At 45.8% G+C, this 17,173-nt stretch overlaps 1 protein-coding gene across 1 annotated transcript in view; it reads left to right on the top strand.

Annotated features, from left to right (window-relative positions):
- Marco (macrophage receptor with collagenous structure) overlaps positions 1-14,875 on the top strand; it is a 40,104-nt gene extending 25,229 nt beyond the window's left edge. The window contains exons 8-16 of the mRNA XM_070021849.1: positions 3,482-3,580; positions 3,684-3,719; positions 4,610-4,708; positions 4,793-4,855; positions 10,024-10,068; positions 11,524-11,622; positions 12,173-12,217; positions 13,071-13,247; positions 14,594-14,875. Coding sequence (XP_069877950.1) covers positions 3,482-3,580; positions 3,684-3,719; positions 4,610-4,708; positions 4,793-4,855; positions 10,024-10,068; positions 11,524-11,622; positions 12,173-12,217; positions 13,071-13,247; positions 14,594-14,724 — 794 coding nt within the window. The 3' untranslated portion in view covers positions 14,725-14,875. The remainder of the gene's footprint in view (positions 1-3,481; positions 3,581-3,683; positions 3,720-4,609; positions 4,709-4,792; positions 4,856-10,023; positions 10,069-11,523; positions 11,623-12,172; positions 12,218-13,070; positions 13,248-14,593) is intronic.
- The last annotated feature ends 2,298 nt before the right edge of the window (positions 14,876-17,173 follow it).

Genomic DNA, 17,173 nt, shown 5'->3' on the forward strand with positions numbered 1-17,173 from the left:
AGGCTCACTAGCTAGGTGAACTTGGGCAAATGACTTAACCTCACTGAGCCTAAAGTTGCTCATATATACTGGGGAGTAACTGCATGGAATATATGGTGTGTTGATGGTGCAACACCATACTGAAAAGAGTCATTGTTAACCATTTTTACACTCCTGGTAAGAAACCAGGAATGCTGGCCTTCCGGATCAGAGACCTTGAATGTTTGAAAGACACTTGGGAGAGAGAAATGATTTGCTCTAGATCATGTCTGGATCAAGAATAAGGACTAGTGAGCTAGTTTAAGGAGGACCAAATTGAAGTGAGGCAAGGAAGCAAGAATCACTTAGTACTCTGGCAAGCCCCATTCTCAGTGGGCAGATGGAGGGGTCCCAGAATCCTCCTTGGCCGGGCTGAAGTGGGATCCTCCTATCAGGCAGGCTGCTTTGAATCCACCAAAGCTGGCTTTCTGCCGCTCTTACAGTAGATAGAAAGGGAGACCCCACTTTCTCAAGGTGACCCCAGCAGCATCACAGGAGGAACCAATACTTGGCCCTCCAGCCTCTCTTCCTCCGGTCCAGACTCAGGCCTGGAAGCACAGTGGGCCAGGAGAGAGGAGGAAACAGCTCTTCCTGGAGTCAGAAAGCAGGGCTCCAGCCCAGACCACCTCTCCCCAACTTCCCTCTTCTATAGTGACTCTATCTTCCTTAAGGAGCAACAGGGTTGAGCAGTGAGTCACCCCCTTCCCCCATGATGCAGGAGTTGAGCCAGATCTCCCCCTCATCCACAGAAAATGCCGCCATAGTGAGGTTCAGGTGATAATCTAATTTCCTCCACTCCACCTCTCAGCCATGAGTTCTGACACCAAAAATAGCTTTGATTCCTGGGTTGCCTGGGAGCTGGTCCTGCTCTCCTTGTGATGCTGCCCTGCTTGGCAAAGGTCCTGCTGACCCTGACCAAGGGTGAGAGCTATCGCCATACTGGAGCAGGCCAGGTCATTCTGAAGGAACCACAGGCAGCAGGGGAACAGCTGCTGTAACTTCACCCTACTGGTACTGATCAATAGGCACCCACCAACCACAGTCCTCACAGAGAGAGGGGCATCAGGCCTGTGGGTGTGTATGGCCTGAAAATCACGTGATCCTTGACAGTCACCAGCTGGACATCTACCTGTGATGTTAATTATATATGGTCCGGGAGTGATGCTGTACATATCCAAGTGGCTCTTGGCAGAAAAGCCAAAGGTTTTCCACAGTAGCCTGTGAGTCTCTGGACCCTGCCTCAAGCAGACATTCTCAGCGGCCAACAGTGGCCTTTCCTATGCTTAGTAGGTTGATAAAAAGTTCTTTTTCAATTTGATTTTTTTAAATTTAACAGTTATTATTATTGTTTTTCTTGTTATTATTTTATTATTATTGAGTGTGTGTGTGTGTGTGTGTGTGTGTGTGTGTGTGTGTGTGTGTGTGTGTGTGTGTGTGTGTGTGTGTGTGTGTGTTTGTGCCGGTCCTAGGGCTTGAACTCAAGGCCTGGGCACTATCCCTGAACTTTTTGGTTTAAGGCTAGCACTCTACCACTTGAGCTACACATGCTCTGCTTCCAGCTTTTGCTGGTGCTTAACTGGAAATAAGAGTCTTATAGAGTTCTGCCCAGGCTAGCTTTGACCCTGAGGTCTCAGCTTCCTGAGGAGCTGGAATTACAGGCAGGAGCCTGTAGTTAGTTGTGCAAAGGAGTTTCAATTCAACATGTCAGTTTAGGAGTGCAACACATGTTTATCAGTGTCACAGCTTCCATCATGACCACCCTCTCTCTCCCAAACCACTCATTCCCTCAGTTTTCCTAGTTTTGTTTTCACATAGATACATTGAATATTAGTGAAAATAGATCTTTATGAAAGTGTGTGTGTGTGTGTGTGTGTGTGTGTGTGTATGTGTGTGTGTGTAGGTAGCTAGGTAGTACTGAGGCTTGAACTTATGACCTAGGCTCAAGGCTGGTGTTCTACCACTTGAGCCACCCCTCCATGTCTGTCTTTTTTTCTGGTTAATTGGGAATAAGAATCTCATGTTTTTTTTTCCTACCCAGACTAGCTTCAAAGCGCAATCCTCAGATCCCAGGCTTCTGAGTAGCTAGGATTACAGGTGTGAATCACTAACACCCAGCTCAAGTTGATTAATTTTAGTAGAGAGATGTCATGCATGTTTATGGAGTGCAGTATGATATTTTAGTAGACACACGCATTATGTAATGAGTAACTCAAGGTATTTAGGTTATCCATCATCACAAACATTGAACATTTCTTGGGAATGAGAATTTCCAAGCCCTTCGAGCTATTTTCATGCCTGTATATAGAACTCCAGAAATCTACTCCTCCCCAGCTCTGTATTCGCACAGGTAGAATATTCCTTCTTACTATGTGGTCTCCCATCAAGAGAATACGACCATTTAAGGAGCCTGACTCCCAAGCCCCACACCAACTTCACCCAAAGCACTGGCCTAGAAAACCTGGCTTTCTTTCTTCTTTGGTCCCTGTGTCCCTGTTCTTAATTCACTGCAAAGAAGGCTGTCATCATGCTGATATCCTCTCTGGAACCATTTTGTCAGAATAATAGGATAGAGCCATAAATTCCTTTAACACAGTTCTATCTCAACTTATCTATTTGAGAATCGAAAGGGTAGCTTCGGGGTAAGGACTTTCACCCTATATACTACATTGGCTGTCCCAGGCCTGAGGAACCCTTACCCCCAGCTGACAACTCACTAAATACCCAAGGCTCAGGGTGAGGAGTGCTTCTGAGCATGGGTGGCAGAGAGAGCCTCGAAGCCCATTCCTCAACCATCCTACACCTTGGGGAGCAGAGCAGAGCCAGCCAGTTCCTGGTGGAGCTTCCTCCATTACTATGCAGCAGGCACTAGCAGGGGGGAAGGATGGAGCAACAGAGGACTCAGAAGAGGACAGGCTAGATGAGCCCAGAATGCTGATGACAAGTGGAAAATTTGAAATTGTGGGTGCCAGGGAAGCCTGTGTCTAAACCTCTGGCAGAAGTATGCACAGCTGCAGTGTTTTGCTCTACACCAATGCCCTTTGCTAGTCTTAGCATTTGGGATTAGCTTTCTAGAATACTCAGATTTCACGTTGGAAGTCTTTGAAAAATAATTCCCAGACTGTTGCCAATAAAATGAGCCAAAAAGTGTTGGGCTGTAGTCTTGCCGGAAAGCACCAGGACATTGACTGGGGTCCTGGGAGCCTGGCTACAAGACCTTCTACTGACCGTCATTCATGCCCTGTTGCCTGGCTAGTTTGTTCTGAGTTTATTTCTTGTCTTCAGGAAGGCAGGGCTTGGATCTGATGCCTCTGGGCACCAAATAGGAGCTCAAGGCGTCTTAGTTAGAATTTGGGTACAAAGCAAAATGTCTAATTGAGTGGGTCCCCCAGCTGGGTGATCCCACTCCCATGCCTGACTCTGACTCCCCGTTTTGTTTTGTTTTGTTTGGTTTTTAATTTTTCAGGAAGCAAAGGGGACAGAGGCATGAAGGGAGATGCAGGGGTGATGGGTCCCCCTGGAGTCCAGGGGAGTAAAGGTGACTCAGGGATGCCTGGCCCAGCAGGTAAGAGGCCATGCCATTGGAACCACTCACCTGTGGACATGCCCCTTTTCTCAGGCAGGCTGAGCCCAAAGAAAACATTGCTAACAGTCCTTCTTCATTGTAGGTTTGACTGGATTTCCTGGAGCCAAAGGTGATCGGGGTAAGAACAGAGGGAGTCTAGGCATCATTCCAGTGGCTACTGTCCTTGGCAAGAGTAATTGGGACACCTGACTTCACCATTGTGTGTGTGCACACACACACATGCACATGCGCACATGCACAAGTGCTGGGGCTTGAACTCAGGGCCTCCAGCTCTCCCTTAGGTTTTTCACTCAAGGCTGGAGCTCTATTACTTCAGCCACATCTCTACGTGGAGTTTTGCTTGTTGTTGTTTATGTTTTGCTGATTAATTGGAGAAAAGAGTCTTGTGGGTGTTTCTCCCTGGGCTGGCTTCAAATCTCAATTCTCGGGCTGGGAAGGTGGCTCGGTGGTAGAGCGCTTGCCTTGCATGCATGAGGCCCTGGGTTCGATTCCTCAGCACCACATAAGCAAAAAGAAAAAAGCCGGAAGTGGCGTTGTGGCTCACGTGGTAGAGCACTAGCCTTGAGCTGAAGAGCTGAGAGACAGCGCCCAGGCCCAGAGTTCAGGCCCCATGACCAGACCCCTCCCCCCAAAAAACAAAAACAAATCTCAGTTCTCAACCTTAGATTTTAGCCTTCTGAGTAGTTAGGATTGCAGACATGAGCTACTGGTACTAGAGCAGCCCCTCCTAGAAGATACAAGGTGGCCAGCCAAGGGTAGACCATGGTAGACCTCCCCTTAGACCTCCTCCCCACTTTGCAAACTGGGAACAGGGTATGAAGATGGACATTCAACAGTTCCTAATCTGTACACTGACCCCACGAATGGAGCCAGTTTGTGTGAAAGGTACAGAGGTACCCAGAGAGTGCTAGGAGACACAGTACTCCCTGCTAAGAACAAGAGTATGGGAATGGGACTGGGTAGCCCTGCTGCCCACCTCCAGTCCTGACATCTCCATTTAACTTTCAGGATTACCTGGAGTACCAGGTGTTCCAGGTACCCCTGGTGCAATGGGACCCTTGGGTGCCAAGGGTGAGCCTGGAAGTACTGGCCTTATTGGGCCAAGAGGTGAGGTCCTGCATCCTTTTTTGGGGTGGGGTGTTCCAACAGCTGTCCAGTCTAGCGCTTATGCTTCTGTGGTGTCTGTTGTAGGACCACCTGGATTCCCTGGGAGTCCAGGAGCTGCAGGCTTGAAAGGAAGCAAAGGAGACACAGGTAACAGGGCACGGGTAGGTGGGGGAGGGCAGTTTGATTGAGATCTGGATGTACAGGAAGGAGGTATATCTTCCAAAAGCCCATAGAAGAAAGCAGAAGATTTTCTGTGGGGCTCCCTAATTAAAGAGCATCGTTTCTTCTCCCATAATTCCTTGAACTCAGAGCCCTTGGGCTGTTCTTTCTCCACTTAGAGTTCCTGGAGAGCCTTGACTATCTTGGCCCAATCTCCAGTATCAAGGAGGAGAGCAGGCCCTGCCTCCCCTCTATGCACCGTTTCCTTACCACTCTGATGATTTCAGTGTTGTCAGCACAAACTCTTCTAGGCAAAATCTCTTGAAGGGCTGGGCAGGCCAGAAGCATGGGCACACTGAAGGAGCTCTTGGAGGCTGGTGTACATTAACTTATTCTAAGCTACATACTGTTGTGTCAGTGGAGTCCAGGTTATGAAGAACAATCATGCATTTAATCTAGGTTATATGCCATAGCACCAAGTGCTCTACTGATAAAGTTACCATGCTCATTTTGTCTCTAAGTCTGTCTTCATAGATTTTGTTCACTTTATCTAGAAATTCCAGGCTTCTGTGTTGCACACTGAGCCCCCATGATGCCCCTCCCTCTATGGGCTGGTGCAGGAGACACACTGTAGGCATTTGAGTAAGAACTCTCCAGAGAATGGCTTCCTTACATTTGAAAAGCCACCTGCAGGTGGCGTACTGTGGGAGGGCAGGCTGGTGATAGAGCTGTGTCTTCTGAGGACATCTTTGCCAGAGTGCACGGTCATGCTATGACAGATAGGCTGGGTATCTTTACTCTTGGGCTGGGCTACAGACACATACCAGGCTGACCTTTCACAGTTCAAGCTGATTAAATAGTTGACGAACTCATTCATTCATCCATCACTGCTTCCTGGCAAAGCCTTGACCTCTGGGCCTTCCTAGGTTTGCCTGGAGTCGTGGCTTCCTGGAGCTGCTAGTTTTCATGACAACCCAGTGGTTAGTGATGCTTTCTAAGAAGCTGTCAAAAGTCAAACTGCCCACATGGCATGCATCTAAGGTTGGAATCTAGGCTGAGCTGACTCAAAGCTTGGATCTTACCCACTCCACACTGCCAGGGCAGTCTTCCTTTCTGGCTACCTGGATCAAGGGACTATATGGCAGGCAAAATCTTCTCCCTCTGTCCCAGTTCAGAAAAGTTTGAAACAGAAGGAGTGATAGCTTACCTCTGACACAAGAGGAAATATAAAGTTCTCAGCCCTTTAATGGTTCTTAGCAACTTCCTCACCAATTTTTGCACCATAGTGTGCAGATCTCCAAGTCTGTGTATATCTATTGAGAACTTGTATGGAGCTCCCTGTTAACAAGTGATAGATATCAGCTACTCCAATTTTAGGAGTCACTCCTATATACTTATGGTTATTGTTATTATAAAGGGATTATAGTTATATGTCAGGTAATGAGTGCCTTTCTTTTTGGACAATGTCATCCCTTCCCTTGACAAATTACATATTTAAATTTAGGACAAATATAAAATCAGATGATGTAAAATCAAATATACCACCCACCAAATGGCTTGTGTTTATCAAAGAGCAGTTGGTCCACAAGACACAGGTAGTCTATCAGGACCTCTCAAGAGGGGATTCCCATAGAGCCATGACTCTGCTGGGATCATAAGCTAATGAATTTTTGGAAATATGACATTTGAAGGTTTCTGGATGGTTTGGGAGATGGGGGAGAGCCATATCTCCCCATCACAGAAAATTGCATCCACCCATTCATGTCACACATTGGTATTCCCCAAACTAAAGTTACCATGGTGATTGCCCGGTTTGGATATATCCAGCCTGGTTTCCAAATGGATACATTTCCCATTTTGTAAATAAAAGAATTAATCTCTCAAGAGATACTCTAGATGATTAGGATGAAAACAGAAAAATTACTTTGTGTTGACTTGACCTAATGACAGTTAGATTGCATTATTGTGCATTAATTATAAAGGATGAGAGATTCTTTTATCATTACCACTGCCTCTAGCCCAAGCACTGTGCTCAGGACTTGGCTCCCATGGTCTTCATTCCTTCCTCCACATGTGAGTTCATTCTCTCTACTTCATAGCCAAAGAAACAAAGGCTTATGGGAAAAACCCTTGGCCCACTGACTCTCAGTGAAAACTGGATTTGGGAGCTCATCCCAAAACCAAAGTCTAAAATCATGCATTTCAATATTTTGTTGTATAAAATAACAATATTTTGTTGTATAGAATAATAGAATATATATTTATATATCTAAATATATGTAAGTATAAGTATATAATATAAATATATATAATATATAATAATATACCACATTTTCTTGATCCATTCATCTACTGAGGAGCATCTGGGTTGGTTCCATATCTCAGCTATGGTGAACAATGCTGTGATAAACAGACTTGTGCTGGTAGCTTTAATATGGGCTTGTTTGTGATCGTTTTGGTAAATGCCCCAAAGTGGGATTCCTGGGTCTTAGGAGTTCTCTATATGTAGTCTTTTGAGGAACCTACATACTGCTTTCCAGAGTGGTTAAACAAGTTTATACTCCCACCAAAAATGCAGTAGAGTTCCCTCTTGGACACATCCCCTCCAGCATCTGTTACTGGATTTCTTTCTTTCTTTTTTTTTTGTTTGTTTGGTCATGGGGCTTAAACTCTGGGCTTGGACACTGTCCCTGCACTATTCAGCTCAAGACTAGTGCTCTACTATTTGAGCCACAGCACCACTTCTGGTTTTCTGGTGGTTTATTGGAGATGAGAGTCTCATGGACTTTCCTGTCCAGGCTGGCTTTGAACCATGATCCTCAGATCTTAGCATCCTGGGTGACTAGGATTACAGCCATGAGCCACTAGCGCCCAGCTAAATTTCTTGATTATAGCCATTCTAACTGGGGTAAGGCGGAATCTCAATGTTGTTTTGATTTGCATTTCTTTTATGGCCAGAGAAGTTGAGCATTTCTTCATGTGTCTATTGGCCATTTTTATTTCCTTTTCAGAGAAGTCTTTAAGACTTTAGTCCACTTATTAGTCGGGTTGTTGTTACTATGCATCCATCAGAAAGAATGACACCATCAACCTGTATCTCTACTTAAGCATTTTGTTTTTTCTCTTCCCCTCCCCAAATTAGAAAAGTGTATATACAAGATGCAGGGCACCAGAATCAAATACAGTGAAAACAGGGGTTATACCGTGGGGGAGGAACATACCAAAGAAAAAAAAAAAATCACATAGTATATTATAAATACGTTAAGAACAATAGCAAGAAAGAAAAAAAAAACATTTGTGTCCCTATCTTGGGGTTCATTTTGAGATGTACAAGACACTATGTTGAAACCAAATTGTACAACTTGGTTGGGGGGGAGTAGTAAGGGGGGTGGGGAAGGAAGGGATGGTAAGGGAAAAACAAAGGAAGAGGCAACAATGCTTGATAGGAAATGTATTCATTACCTTACTCGTGTAGCTGTAACCCTTCTGTACAGTATTTTACAATAAAAAACATATTTTTTAAAATGAAAGAATGGCACTGCCCCATTTGTTAGGAAATGGAAAGACTTGGAAAAATTATATCAAGCAACATAAGCCAGGTCCAAAGAAAAATAGGCCCCATGGTTTCCCTTATCTACAATATGTCTAGGACAAGCAGAAAAGGTCAAAAGCTATGTACATATGATCATATAAGATGAGGCTTGGGCTGGGAAGGTGGCTCAGTGGTAGAGTGCTTGCCTTGCATGCATGAGGCCCCGGGTTTGATTCCTCAGCACCACATAAGCAAAAAAGAAAAAAGCCAGAAGTGGCGCTGTGGCTCAAGTGGTAGAGTGCTAGCCTTGAGCTGAAGAGCTGATAGGAAATGTACTCATGATCTTACTCGTGTAACTGTAATCGTGCAGATAGAAAGGTAGATAGATAGATAGATAGATAGATAGATAGATAGATAGATAGATAGATAGATAGACAGACAGACAGATAGATAGATATAAATAATAGAGTATAATCTAAAAGAGATCAAGGTTGCCCTTGCCCTATCCTGACTCAATCAACAAGGGACTGATGGGTGGATCCTGGCTCAGTTTCCAAACCTTCCTACCTCTGTCAATTGGCCACATTCCAACTCATTTAGGACCAATTATCTCTTTGTGTCTCATGAGGGAGGAGAGGCCTCTCCATTGACAGAAGAAAAGATGATTTCATTCATTCTACTGGAGAAACAAACTCCACACTTCACTAGGTAAAAAGCTATTCTTAGCAAAACTTTCTCTAATGTTACATTCTCTCACCTGGTAGAAACAAGCTTCTATGCAGTCCCCCAAACCCAGCTTTTCCAGCTTTTGCTCTTTTAGAAGACTGTGAAAGAAGCTGGGCCCAGTGGCCTATAATCCTAGTTACTCAGGAGGCTGAGGTCTAAGGATTACAATTCAAAGCCAGCCTGGAGAGGAAAGTTCATGAGACTCTTATCTCCAATTAACCACCAAAAAGCCAGAAGTAGAGCTGTGGCTCACATGGTAGAGTGCTAGGCTTGAACAAAAGAAGCTCAAAGACAGCACTTAGGCTCTGAGTTCAAGCCCCAGGACCAGCAAAAAAATAAATCAAAAACAACAACAAACATGACCCTTAAAATTGACAAGCCATGGTGTTGCTCAGAGAGCAAATTATAATTTTTAATGTTTTAGTAGGATGCTGGGGACTGTAGACCAAGAAATACTTATGGAACATCTACTCCAAAGCCACTAGTGGCTATTAAGTCCACTCAATGATCTTTTCTGAAATCTGATGGTTTATTTATATAACATCCCTCATTTTTCCGCAATAAGTATCTCTTGATTAAATACAACAGCAAGCAAGGGAATTGGATTTAGACTCTATGTCAGGTTCCTGGGAGGCAGAGAGGTCAGCCTCTGAGTCTGGGGTGTGTGTGCCCCAGACTTTTATCCAACACAGTGCTATTTGATTCCAGCATGCCCTCCTCCATTTTTCTGCAACCTGTCTCCTTTTATGCTCTTCTGAAGAGTTTTAAACAACCACGGAGAACCAATGTACCTTTCCATCTGCATTAATCACACAAAAGGTAGAGGGTGTCTACGATTAAAAGTGTCTAATATTGAAGTTTTATTATCTTCTCCCCCCTTTCTTTGTTTTGATCATAGGAGTCCAAGGACAGAAGGGAACAAAAGGAGAATCGGGAGTCCCAGGTAAAGGACTGGCTTCGTTTTAATTTCTCAGAATGATGACGGGGAGGCCTGCGTGCCTGGCTGTTGACTTTGAGAATGCAGCAGTGACCTTCCTCCTAAAATTAGGCTGAGACTCCGGGGCTGTGTGGTCCAAGCCTCCAATCTTCCCTAGAAAATCGGAGGATGACAGGAACTCACTTCCCAAGGAACGGAGGATTCAAGCTAGGAATGGGGGTAGCAAAGGCTGAATAAAGATGTCAGGATTGCTGAAGCTGTAAGTGGTTATTTGGCTGTGTCCTTCCATGGAAGTGGATATCCCCATCTCTGCCCTCCTTCTCATGCCCACAAGCCCCTACTCTCCTCCTCCAGCTATTTCTCCCTAGGACATCATCATCATCATCATCATCATCACTATTATTATTTCTATTGTTCCCATCCTAGACTCTTCAGCCCTAAGCTTAGCACTTACTATGCAGCATTTCTATCTTCTCAAACAGTCCAGCCTGAACTTCACTATTTTAAACCATATTTATTACTGTCATGAAACACTGGAGGTAGGCCATTTTATTAAGCAAAGAGGTGATTGAGTTCAGTGGTTCTGAGAATTCAAGGGCATTGTGCTGGCTTCTGATCAGCCGTGGTGAAGACTGGTGGTGAATAGCACCACAATGGTGAGAATACACATAAGAAAGGAGAGATCACATCACCAGAGGAAGCCAGAGGCTGAGGTCCCTTCCCTACCTCCACAGGCAGCGCAGTGCCCCAGGCAGCCTCAGGACTTCCCGCTAGGCTCCTCTTCTCCAAGGCCCCCACCCCTTTCCACCTCACCACACTGAAGATCAAATCAAGCTCCCAATATACAAACCCTGTGGGACACACTCAAACTGCATTTTAACCACATTAAGTGCTAAAACAAGTTTCTAGAGCAATTTTGCTTCCACATGACCTCTATATTCCGCAACTTGAGTTTACTAAAAGAGACATGGAGGCCTACCAATATTCTAGTAAATTCTTCCAGAATAGCTAGAACTTCCACAAAATTAATCTGCTAAAGATAAGCAACTCCTGGAGCTCTGTTGTCCATTTCCACCTGCAAAATTGCAATAAGTATTAACGTGGGAGTTGGGGATGGATGGAAGATACTGGTTGGGTGTTTGAACAACCCACCTGGGGGATCTGGTAGTTGTGAGTCAGTCACTCGATAACCAGCAAGGCCCTTCTAGGTCTCAGGAAGCTGAGATCTGAGGATTTGGTTCAAAGCCAGACAGACAGGCAAGTCCATGAGACTTTTACCTCCAATGAATCACCAGAACACCAGAAGTAGCGCTGTGGCTCAAAGTGGTAGATTGCTAGCTTTGAGCAGAAGAGCTCAGGGAGACAGCACCCAGGCCCTGAATTCAAGCCCCACAACTGACAAAAATAAAAGCAAGCAGAGCATACATATTGATATATATGGGTTGGACTTTTTCTTCTTAGGCCCTATAGGCATCAAGGGAGAAATGGGAAGGCTTGGATTACAAGGCCCCAAAGGAGCACCTGGACCAGCTGGCCAGAAGGGAGATCCCGGACAGAAAGGTAAGGCTCTGGAGACAGGCTGTGTTTTACGGGAGAGGGTGTCCAGAAATCCAAACAGGTGGGAATTTGCTTCTTCAGTTGTTATTTGCCAGGGATGATCAAGAGCACGGAAGACAGCATGAACAAGGAAGAGCACACCTTCATCCATGCCCCGCCGTCCCCGCTTCAGGCAATATCCGCAACACACTTGATCTTTCCATGAAGATGTCCTATCTTACACCATGTTGCTGAGCTGACAACTATCCCTCATGAAGTCAGGCATTGGTAGCTTATGCCTGTCATCCTAGTTACTCAAGAGATCTGGAGGATCACAGTTCAAAGCCAGCCCAGGCAGAAAAATCCATGAGACACCATCTCCAAAGTAACCAGCAGAAAGCTGCAGGCCTAGACCAAGGGACATTCATTTCCTATAATGCCAAGCATCAGGCAGAGCTGCAGTAGATATGCTTGACCTCTCATCCCTCCATCTTCCTGCTCCTGAGGGCAAAGGAGGGTGATCAGGCCATGGATGGTTTTCTCTCAAATTGTGTGGGTTTTCTCCTCACTGCAGGATCTTCTGGGCAGCAAGGAGAAAAAGGAGAAAAAGGTCAAGCAGGTAAGGAACATTTCTGTTTCTTTTCATTTGCACTTTAGAGCCAGTTCTGTTTTGGAAAAGTTAGAGTGTTGGGGTAGGGGGAGAGCTTAGTTCCCAAAGCAGTTCCTCACCTTTGGGAAAAGCACTGGACTCCTGTCTTAAACAAGCATGCCCAGCCGGGCACCAGTAGCTCACACCTGTAATCCTAGCTACTCAGGAGGCTGAGATCTGAGGATCATGGTTCAGAGCTAGCCCGGACAGGAAAGTCTATGAGACTCTTATCTCCAATAAACCACTAGAAAACCAGAAGCGGTGCTGTGGCTCAAGTAGTAGAGCACTCGCCTTGAGCTGAAGAGTGCAGGGACAGTGCCCAGGCCCAGAGTTCAAGCCCCAGGACTGACATAAAAACAAACAAACAAACAAAAAAACAAGTATGCCCATGGCAATAGCCTCCCTCCTATCTCCCACCTCCTTTCTCCCTTCCCTTCCTTTTTCACTCCCTCCTTTCCTTTCTCCCTCCACCCCTTCCTCTCTTCATCTCTTCTACCACTCTTTCCTGCTTTCCTCCCTTCCCTGTTTTCACCTCTTTGCTCTCCACAACACACCCAGCAAGTTATGCTCAATGGGAACTGCAAGACCAGATGCACACAGAGCCCTTGGCTCCTGTTGAATGGTGCTCACAGGCCCAAATGTATGTAGGCTGCAGTCAGGTTATGTTGGTGTCAATCAGCCATTGGGGTTCATACAGGCATGACAGGTAAACTGGAAGCCGCCTTTTCTATAGCGGCAGAAACTAGAAACTAAGCAAGAAGGATGGGCACCGGCCGTCACCTGGGTTTTTTCTCATCTATCCCGCATACGTGTTCTTGTGTAGGCACATCTTTGGCATATGCCAGGATTGTGGGCAGTTATAACCGAGGCCGAGCTGAAGTTTACTATAACAATGTCTGGGGGACGATCTGTGACGATGGCTGGGATAATTCAGATGCCACTGTCTTCTGCCGCATGCTGGGATTCAACAGTGGTGTGGCCCTGTCCACTTTTGGAGGTGGTAAGTGGCTAGAACCCCTCTAAGACCTCTTCCCTGGAAGTACCGAGGTGGTAGGTTGACACCCTTTGGTAACAGATATGGCTAGGGTTAAAAAAAAAAAAAAGTATTGATTCAAGCAACCAAGAAATTCTGTAGCTCCAGGCTCTGGGCTTAGTCTTTTCAGCTTGGTCATCCCAGGGGAAAGATACCATCTTGTCACCAGCAGTGACAGTGAAGATCTCACAGGGCTCTGGGTGGTCTGGCTTCAGTCTGGCCGGGGTCAGTCTCTATCCTGTCTTGGGGTCAAGGGTGTTGGCTTGTTGGGGACAGGATTGGTTTCCATAGGAGGAAAAGACAGAGGGCAGACCAGAGTCTAAAGCCCTGGGCTGCCTGGTCATCTTGGCTGGGATCACCGTTAAAGACTAGAGGAAAGAAAAAGAAAAGAAATTTCAGCATGGACTTACCAGAATCAATCTGGAAGTTGGAAGCATGGCTTAAACAATAGAAATTCTGCCTAGCTAACTTGAAACCCTGAGTTCAAACCCAACCACTATCAAAAAACAAAAATTAATTAATTATTTAATATCAATCTGGGGAAGATATGCAGAAGTGCTAAAGCTCAATTTATATTTGTCCCTTTTTTCCCCCTTTCAACCAGCAAAAGACTTAAATCTCAAACTGGGCCCCTTTCCCCAGTCATAAGAGCCTCCAACCCCAGATGCCCACTCCCTTACCCACTCCAAAACACATTTTTTTCTTGAATTGAGATCTAGTTGGACTCAAAAAGACACTCAAATGCATGTTTTACTCAAGACATTGGTGTATAACTATAATCAAATAACCTGCTTTCAATTATATCAGAGGAAGAGCTGGGAGAGGTGTAGGGATCTCAGGGGAGAAAAAGGAAGATATAACAGTGAGCTAGCAGGCAGGAACCTTTTCTAGAGTGTGGGTTAAGTGTTAAATATTTGGATAGGAACCAGGTGTGGGAGTGCATACCTGTAATTCCAACTATCCAGGAGGCAGAGATCGGGGTTCAAGGCCAACATGGACAAAATTTATGCAGACTGTATCCAAAAAAAAAAAAACTAAAATAATGAAAAAAGGCAGAGAACTTGCCTAGCAAATGTAAGGCCAAGTTCAAGCCACAGTTCTGCCAACAAAAATTTAAAAAGATACATATTTGGATAAGCCTTTTACTCAAAGATAAAGAATAGAGAGAAATCAGAGTCCTTCTAAGACGCCACACTAACCTTCAGCATATTCGCCTGAGTAGATATGAGAGACCCCACAGTGCAGCCCGGACAGAAGCCTCCAGATGCAACCCTGACTCCAATCCTGTCTTCTCTTCCCCCTTGCTCCTCTAGGTTCTGGGAAGATCTGGCTAGATGATGTTGCTTGCACAGGGTCAGAGGTGACTCTATGGAGCTGCAACAAGAGTAACTGGGGCAGCCACAACTGCCAGCACAGCGAGGATGCAGGTGTGCAGTGCAGCTAAGCCTGGAGCACTGAGGTCACCGACATGTCACCCAAGTGTCCCTGGGCTCCGCCCACATGAAGAAGGAAGGAAACGGCTCTCTGCAGTTTCCCTGGGACTGGCTGGGCAGCTTTATAGAAGGACCATTAATAAAGCTCACAGTTGTACCTGTTGTTGGCCGTGGCTACTAACGAGTACCCCCATCCCCATCAGTCTGCCTTCCTATTCACCCTGTTCTCCTAGGCCACTCAGAGAGCCAGTCCAGCTCACAGAGCCAGTCATTTGCTCTGTCTCCGAGTATACTCCATCCAGCAGGGGGCAGGCATCACATTGTTAGCTGGACAGTAGATGAAGAGGTTGGCCCATGGGTGTCACGGTGTGGCAACACTGTGGATAAATGTGAATTGTACCTTTCAGGCTGAAGATTAGTTCCTGGTAGGAGCTCCCTAACAACAGGGGCCTTTGTTGGTTTTATCTTCCTAGCTGGGGGCTCAGCAAATACTTACTGCCTAAATGATCAGCTTAAACCAACTAGATACAGAGGGCTTGTCCGATCTGAGCAGCCTAGCCCTATCTCTCTCATTAGAGTCCTCTGGGACCCACATCCTCTCTTTTGGGATGTGTAATCTCACCTACTCTCCTTCCCTTCTTCCCTTTCTTCCTCCTTTCTTCTTTTTCACCCTTCTCTCCCGTTTCCATGACAGCGGGGAGTTGGTATCACTTCCTCTTGGCAGGTGAGGGAGTACAACCTCATCTGATTTGGAAAACTGCCCGAGGGCTATTGCAAATGGCAGATCCTAGGCGAAAACTCCAGAAGGCGCAAGTGGAAGCATCCAGAGGCAGTTTAACCAAAGTATGTGGCTACTGCTCAGTACATAGAGGCAGAGAGTCTTCCACTGGGACATAGGGGGCTTTTATAAGAGTTTAGCCAACGACCCAGAACCAGAAATATTTTCAGAAGCCAAAGCTGTAGGATCCCACACCAGAGCCAGGAGGGAGACTGGCAGGTTTCCACCCTTGAAGGAAGGACGGAAGCTGGTTTTGATCATCTGGCAGAGCCTCACAGTGATGCCCTTTACCTGGCACAGGGAATGGGGAGTGGAAAGTTCAGAAAGGAGGGAAGACACCCGAAGCCCTGTCAGGGCTCCTGGATTCATTGTGTATTTGGCAAATAATGTGCGGTGAAGGCATCTTATTAGCACTAGCTTTCTTCTGAAGTTTCAGACACCAAGTTTGGTGTCTGTTCCAAAATGATTTTTGCTCCCCAAAAGGCTATGGCAGCCACTGCCCCCAAACAATGCCATCCTACCATCAGATCTCAACACTGACTTCCTAAACCCCTCTGCAAAGACAGAGTCAGGAAAACAGAGTACACAGCAGAAATGACTTTCCAAGTGTTTCATCTAGCTTGAGCAGAACAAACAGGAAGGGCCTGTGAGGGACTCTTCTCCCCGGCCCCATAATGTATATCAAAAGATGATGGGAAAGGAAAGTGAGAGGGAAAAAAATCAAGGGAAGGTCTCTCCCTGAACTTTCTGCCCCAGTTCCCTTATCCTCTTTTCTGATCCCAGAACCCTTCTGAATGATAGATGGGGTTAGGGCCCCCTTCCCATTAAAGACCCATTCCTGCCTGGAGAAGCCCCTACCTCATCTCTTGGGATGCCGACTTAGACCCTACAAACATACCTCCCTCCTGAAGCTAGAATGTGAGCATGCTCAGAAGCACATTTATGGCAGTGCTGTTGGATGCCAACACTCCAGCAAGCTCCAGCAAGCCAGTTCGACATCTCCTTTGTAGTTTCAGCATCTCTTGTTCTTTTATTCACTGTGTGCTTATTGAACTTCAGCTTCAGAAAGGCTCAGTCCAGCCCTGTCTTCCTGTGTTTCCCTCAGGCAATTCCACACACTAGGTAATTCAGAAGGATTTCCAAGCTGGGTGCCCATGACTAGCACCTGTAATCTTAGCTACTCTGGAGGCTGAGATCTGAGGATTGCAGTTCTAAGCCAGCCTCAACAGGAAAGACTTTGAGACTCTTATCTCCAATTAACCACTGAAAGGTTGGAAATGGAGCTATGGTTCCATTTCTAAGGGAGATTGCTCAAACCCTGAGTTCAAATCCCAGTATTGGCACACAAAAAAAAATCCAAATGAGCATCCTGAATGAATGATGGATCAAGTGAAAAAATGATGGAATGAATGAATGCTATACCCAGCCTTTTGCATCTCTGGACTAAGATTTCTGCCCAGCCATTCCTCCCTCACTCCTTAGTATTTTCCCCAAAACTCGTACATGGTGGAATTTGTGTCAGTGGTGTGTTTTATGTACCAAGTCCAGTCCCAGGGTGGGCCTTGCTGTCAGGATGCTCTCCATGTGACCAAAAAGGTCCTATCTAGCTTTCTGCAGAGACAAATCCAATCCCGTGTCTTTCGTATTTTAAAATCAGCTCTCAAAATATTATGGGGGCCCAA

Source organism: Dipodomys merriami, unplaced genomic scaffold, assembly GCF_024711535.1.
Source record: "Dipodomys merriami isolate MVZ:Mamm:240054 unplaced genomic scaffold, mDipMer1.0.p SCAF_146, whole genome shotgun sequence".
In the NCBI taxonomy this organism is placed as follows: Eukaryota; Metazoa; Chordata; class Mammalia; order Rodentia; family Heteromyidae; genus Dipodomys; species Dipodomys merriami.